The 6,019-nt window shown below is 45.4% G+C and overlaps 1 protein-coding gene across 1 annotated transcript; it reads right to left on the bottom strand.

The window, feature by feature from the left end:
• Positions 1-2,271: 2,271 nt before the first annotated feature.
• Positions 2,272-4,391, bottom strand: ATP5IF1 (ATP synthase inhibitory factor subunit 1). Its single transcript, XM_043445948.1, has 3 exons — positions 4,193-4,391; positions 4,003-4,094; positions 2,272-2,548 (listed from the first exon to the last, which is right to left on the bottom strand). Exons 1-3 carry the CDS (start codon positions 4,277-4,279, stop codon positions 2,398-2,400), a joined length of 330 nt encoding a protein of 109 aa, XP_043301883.1. The 5' UTR covers positions 4,280-4,391; the 3' UTR covers positions 2,272-2,397.
• Positions 4,392-6,019: the final 1,628 nt, after the last annotated feature.

Genomic DNA, 6,019 nt, shown 5'->3' with positions numbered 1-6,019 from the left:
CCAAGAATGTCAGCGAATTTTATTAGAATTTAGAATGGTCCTCAAACTTCAGGGCACATCAGAATCACCTGGGGGAGCTTGTTTAATGACATTGCTGGGTTCTACCCTCAGTTTCAGCAGGTCTGGGATGTGGCCTGGGAATCTGCATTTCTAACAAGTTCCCAGGTGATGCTGCTGCCGCTGCCTTGTGGCTTCTTTAAGAATCCCTTGCTGTAGTATTTCCTAAATTCTAAGAACCACCTGAGGATGCTTCTGGGTCTTTGGTTAATCTCATGACCTGTGCTGTGTCTGTGGTAACTGGTTCATATCACATAAATTATCTTAGGATTTTTAACATATATTTGTTTAAAAAATGTTAAGTATTTAAAAACAGTTATATCTTTCCATTACTATAGCATGATAGGAAAACTAACCACAGGTATGTCCTAACAAAAAGCCCATGAGTTACCCTTTTCATAAAGCTCAGGTAGTTTTAAATTAGGCGGCTCCAAAAACTTTTTTTTAAGAGTTGAAACTCAGTTTTAACCACTGGACTTCCACTGCAGGGGTTTCAAGTTGATCCCTGATGGGAAAGTTCCACATGTTGCCAGGTGAGGCAAAAAAAAAAAAAAAAAAAAAGAACTCATGATTCCTTGTCTTCACTTTAAAGTTTCAACTCTTTGATCCAATCATCATTAGACTGATTTTTATTTAAAACATAGGACAAGAGCAGATGATACACTGCTGTTGAGGAATCAACTTAGGAACATCATTCCCAATAAGGAAAGTATTGATTATAAGAAGTCACAAAATACTATAATCTTCAATTTTTTTTTCTTTGCCTGTTTGGCCTCGGGGCATGTGGGATCTTATTTCCCTGACCAGGAATCGAACTCCAGGCCCATGGCAGTGAAAGCAGAGTCCTAACCACTGGATCACCAGAGAATTCCCAAGATTTTGTGTGCCTTTTTTTTTTTTTTTGGTCACAAAAGTCCAAAATGAAAGATGTTACTTGTTCCTCAACCAGTTTTTAAACATTTCAAATTTTGCAGTGTTTTAAAATTTTAAAAAGGTATGTGAGTTAATATGACCATTTTTTGTACCTCATCTTTAAGGTCATTTTGTTGCTGGCCACTACAATCTCAGCACTCATACCTCAAGAATATCTAGAAATAAACTTTCCATCAGCAGCACTATGGGTAAGTTTTGGAAACAGCTATCAATTGTCTGGTCTGCAAGGATAGGACTTGTCCAAGATGTTATCACTCAATGGTTCTAAAGCCTTTTGTGCAAACAAAAAGTCATCTGTCTTAAAACAAATGACATCACATTTCTGGGGCAAATGATCTACTACTGGACTGGTGAATTGAAAATATCTTGCCAATGGCCCATATGTCACTTGAAGTTATTTTTTGCATTTTTGTCTACAAGAATTACACAACTAGTTTGTATAATAATCAAGGCCTTAAAGTCTAAAGCAAGAGGACGCTCAGCAAAGCAAAATGTAACTTCAGAGATAATTCTGATTCTGTGCTGTTAACAGATTAGGAGTCTAATCACCTGGATGCCAAGGTGACACATGATTTCTAATTCTAGCCTTCTCAACCTGCATGAGGATAATTAGAACAAGGGTAATTAGTTCACACGGAGTTGTCTAATCCATTTTATAAATGCAAAATGGTATTATTACTGATGGTGCCTTGAATTACAACTTTTAAAGTCCATCCTAAAGGGGATCAGTCCTGGGTGTTCATTGGAAGGACTGATGTTGAAGCTGAAACTCCAATACTTTGGCCACCTGATGTGAAGAGCTGACTCATTTGAAAAGACTCTGATGCTGGGAAAGATTGAGGGCAGGAGGAGAAGGGGATGACGAAGAGGATGAGATGGTTGGATGGCATCACTGACTCAATCAACATGAGTTTGGGTAAACTCTGGGGAGCTGGTGAGGAACAGGGAGGCCTGGCGTGCTGCGGTTCATGGGGTCACAAAGAGTCGGACACGACTGAACGACTGACCTGAACTGAAGCAACCACTCCTGTTTTCCAGACTGCTCTTGACCTTATACATTGACATTTATCCCTTAAGAAGCTTTCTCTGACACCTCTTGCCTAGTGTCTGACAGGGAAAAGGGGCTTTCTGTTCTCCGTGTCACACTGTTTCCCATGTTGCACAGCCCTCATCACACTGTGCTTTGTCTCTGAGTTCCCCACTGCAGGTACCCTGTCTTCTGATTCATTTTAGTGGCCCAGTAGTGTGTCCCCTCACCCCTCTTCAGACAGAAGCATTACACACAGTTCACTAACGACAATTTATTATAATTTGCTGGAAGCACACAAGTTGACTTTGGTTAAACCAGAACTATGTCTACATAGAAGTGGGCAATAATAGGTAGCCATTCTATGGAGAACTTTGCACTTAGTCATCATCCTCACTCTGTTTTAGTTTCTTGATCGACTGCTTATGCCGCTCAATTTCTTTCTGCAGGCGCTCTATCTCCTTTGCATGATGAGAGATCTCATTTTCATGGTGTTTCTTCAAGGTGGCCAGCTGTTCTTTAGCACGAGCTCTACAAGGACAGAGTGGCTCTTGGTTTAATCCCAATTCTTCACCCCAAAGAGATCTCTAAGCACCTGAAACACCTAAGGCAAAGAACAGGCATCCCAACCCCACAGGAGTCTGGCTCTTCTACCCTCTTCAAGCCCCACTATGAAAGACGACTCCATCCTAAGATACAACATTTATAGGAGATGGCCAAAAATGATTCCATTGTCCTGGTGCTAGTGCCTGAAATTCCTCCGCTAATGACGGAGTCCTTTCAGATTCAGTAGAAAATTCCAGAAAGGTGTGACTTAAGTCCCTACCTAAAGGACTTATTAGAGAAACAACCCAAAGAACAGAATCCCTTTCTGGGGAGGAAAAGAGCAAAAGGACGTGGGGAGATATAAAGGTGCATAGTTAAAGGACAAATATATGTGTCCCACCACAGTTTATCTAGGGCTGTCTTTGCCTGAGGACTGCAAGGCCCTCTGTAAAGGCCAAAATGAAGGGAAGGAAAAATAAAAGTGGTCTCTTGAGTCCAATTTAGGTCTCAAGAATGGATGATTCAAATGTTGGTTTGGCCACATAAGGGCTTCTGTTTTCCATAAATGTAAAATGTGGGAGGCCAGTTAGATGGTCTCTAAGGGCTGCACCTTGTCTCTCCGGTATGACAGGTGCCATGGTGATAATCCTTCATAGTGAGCAAGAGAGGGCAGAAAGAGAAAAGATAGGCCAAGGAGAGCAGAAGATAGATTAGTTCCACGCTGCTACCCACGGTGGACACAAGTCAGTGTAAGATAACTGGAGGTTGGTAAACAGGGTAGACAGGCCCAGCCCAATCCATGCTCCTAAAGGCTGGGCTGGGCTGGGCGGAGCAGGCCAAGTCTCCAAGAAAAGGGGGGAAGGGTGTCCCAACCACGTGCAGCTGCCACATGCTCCTACGATCCCACTCGCTGAGGCGAGTTGCAGAGGCATAAGGGTCTAGAAATGACTGAGGGTCTGAAGAATCAGGGAATCCATCCTTGCGGGGCTGGCAAGCTAAGGCCTGGGATAAGGGCCAAGAGAGTCAGGCTCACTGAGTTTGCAGATAGTGGAACCGTCGGATCTAGACGCTCTGGGAGGAATCTGGGGGGCATTCTGCATGATGCGGGTAGAACTCCATGGGTGGAGATGGTAGATGACTCAGGAAGAGATGAGTCGTGGTCTGCAGACCCGCAGGTGGAAATGACTTGGATATGGGGGCTGTGGGATTCGGCAGGGCACCGGGAGCCCACAGGTGGCGACAGTCGGGCGCTCAAGCCTTGGGTTAACAAGTTCAGGGGCCTGTTAGGTCTGTCTGGGGGGGTGAGGTGGGATGGGGTCGGGTGTGGATGGGACGCCGCAGGACGCCAGGGAGGGATGCGTGGGGGCAACTGACAATTGAAGAGGGGCTGGAAGGCCGTGAGGGATCTAGGGCTGGACTGGGGGTCCCAAGGGCCTCACCGGAAGTATCGTTCCTCTTCGGCCTGCTCTCTTTTTCCGAAGGCCCCACCGGCGTCCCGGATCGCGCCTGCACTGGACCTAACATTATCTCCCTGCGGAGAGAGAAGGGGGCATTGGTACAGACGCGGGCCGGGGGGAGAAGAGGGATCCGCGCTCAGGGCTGGGGCAGCGGACCCTACCGCTGGCGCACCTGTTCCGAGCCAAAGCCTCGGCCTTGCATTGCCCAGACGCTCCAGACGGCCTGCCGGGTACGCGCGGCCAACGCCGTGGCTGCCATTGCTGTCAGTGAAGCACCCCTCCAGTGACCTGAAGCGCAGCTTCTCCTTAGGCGCAGCTTCGCAGGCGCTAACGGCCCTGCTGGCCAGGCAGCCAGTCGTTTCGCTGGAGAGGCGGGATGAAGCCAGGAGTAGCGAATCATGCGAGGGGGAGGCGGGGTTCCTGTAGTTTGTGGCGAATCCTGACAGAGGGGCGGGCCCATTCTTAGCCAACCTGGAGCAAGGGCTCCAGGGTCAAAGGACTGGAGAAAAATAATGGAGGAGACTGGGGAAAAGCTGAACAGAGAGGCAGTAGCCAAGGTCTCGGCTCTTTTTTTTTTTTTTTTTTTGGTACTAAGACATTTATTACATCATTTTTTTTTTTTTTTTCCGGCTCTTGGATCTATCAGAATTAGCCATGGCGTCCACCCCCACTTCACCATTCCTACTCTCATGTTATTGTTAAACACCCAAAGGAACCCTTCATTTTTCTGGACTACTAGCATCAATAAGATGGGTAATAAGGGGGCGGGGGGCGGAGTGGGCGGCTCTGTCCATGATGCTGGCGTCCAGGGTGCCCTTACTTAGTCTTTTAGAGTTGTGGGAATTTTTTTTTTGGTTTTTTTTTTTGCTGTATGAATATATGTTATTTTTGTTGTTGTTGCACTGACATTTCACTCTCAAGTCTCAAACTTCAGCTCAGAGAAAACTTTTCTGCCCTCCTTCGTCATTCTATCAATAGCTCATGATTCTTTTTGTCTTTTTGCGCCTTCGAGTTAATGAAGTTGTCAAGTCATTACTGAATTAATATTTGCGAGATGCATTGATGTGTTATCAAATGGACTTGATAACAGGACTTTTGGCAGTGTGGTGCAATGAAGTTGAAAAGAGCATAGGTAGGTGTCTAGGGAAGACATTACCTTGGTCTTCCCTTAGACATCTAACAAATGTCATCAAAATAATAGTAGTTCATAGCCTTGTCCTATGTCATTTTCTCCCTCTGGGCCCAGTTTTTTTTTCTCTTTTAGTTGAGAGAGTTGGGCCAGATCTTATTCATGATTATAAAAATATCTTCTTTGGTTTCTGTGACTTTGTTGAAGTGTTTTTAGTGATCACCTTTTCGCTGGAAAAATACCAGCCCTGGTTTGAATGACTTACATGGGAGGAAATGGCTGCAGGGCACATTTTCAAATGTTCATTTCACAAAACTTGAAAAAGCATGAAAGCAGAAGGCTAGAAATAATAATCACGCATAAGCCCACTACTTAGTGATAATAATTGTGTGTGTCTCTAGATACTTAAGTGCCATTCCTGTTTCAGAGGGCTTCCCTGGTGGCCCAGATGGTAGAGTCCACCTGTAATGCAGGATCCCTGCATTGATCCCTGGGTTAGGAAGATCCCCTGGAGGAGGGCCTGGCAACCCACTGCAGTATTCTTGCCTGGAGAATCTCCATGGACAGAGGAGTCCGGTGGTCTATAGTCCATGGGGTTGCAAAGAGTCAGATGAGACTAAGTGACTAAGCACACAGCACAGCATCTGTTTCAGAAACTCTGCTTCTGGTTCTCAGATAATATTGTTTTTTGATTATCTCCTGGGTGGGCATCCAGTGGAAGGTCTTGCTGAGTTTGTGCCAAGGATCCATAGAGGCATTAGGGTGGCTGCAATTTAAAAAAAATGGAAAACAACAAGCATTGGTGAGGATGTGGATAAATTGTAATCCTCCTACATTGCTAGTGGGATTGTAAAATGGTTCAGCCACTGC

The sequence above is a fragment of the Cervus canadensis genome, chromosome 24 (assembly GCF_019320065.1).
Source record: "Cervus canadensis isolate Bull #8, Minnesota chromosome 24, ASM1932006v1, whole genome shotgun sequence".
Taxonomy (NCBI): Eukaryota; Metazoa; Chordata; class Mammalia; order Artiodactyla; family Cervidae; genus Cervus; species Cervus canadensis.
The sequence above is the reverse complement of the archived record's forward strand: the minus strand, read 5'-3'. Positions and strand labels throughout refer to the sequence as shown.

What these genes read in the sequence shown, in the direction of transcription:
- ATP5IF1 (XM_043445948.1), bottom strand. Translation starts at nt 4,279, where the DNA reads ATGGCAGCCACGGCGTTGGCCGCGCGTACCCGGCAGGCCGTCTGGAGC. An exon ending in GAGGCTTTGGCTCGGAACAG is followed by an intron (nt 4,095 to 4,192) that starts GTGCGCCAGCGG and finishes CTCTCTCCGCAG; the next exon opens with GGAGATAATGTTAGGTCCAG. An exon ending in GAAGAGGAACGATACTTCCG is followed by an intron (nt 2,549 to 4,002) that starts GTGAGGCCCTTG and finishes CTGTCCTTGTAG; the next exon opens with AGCTCGTGCTAAAGAACAGC.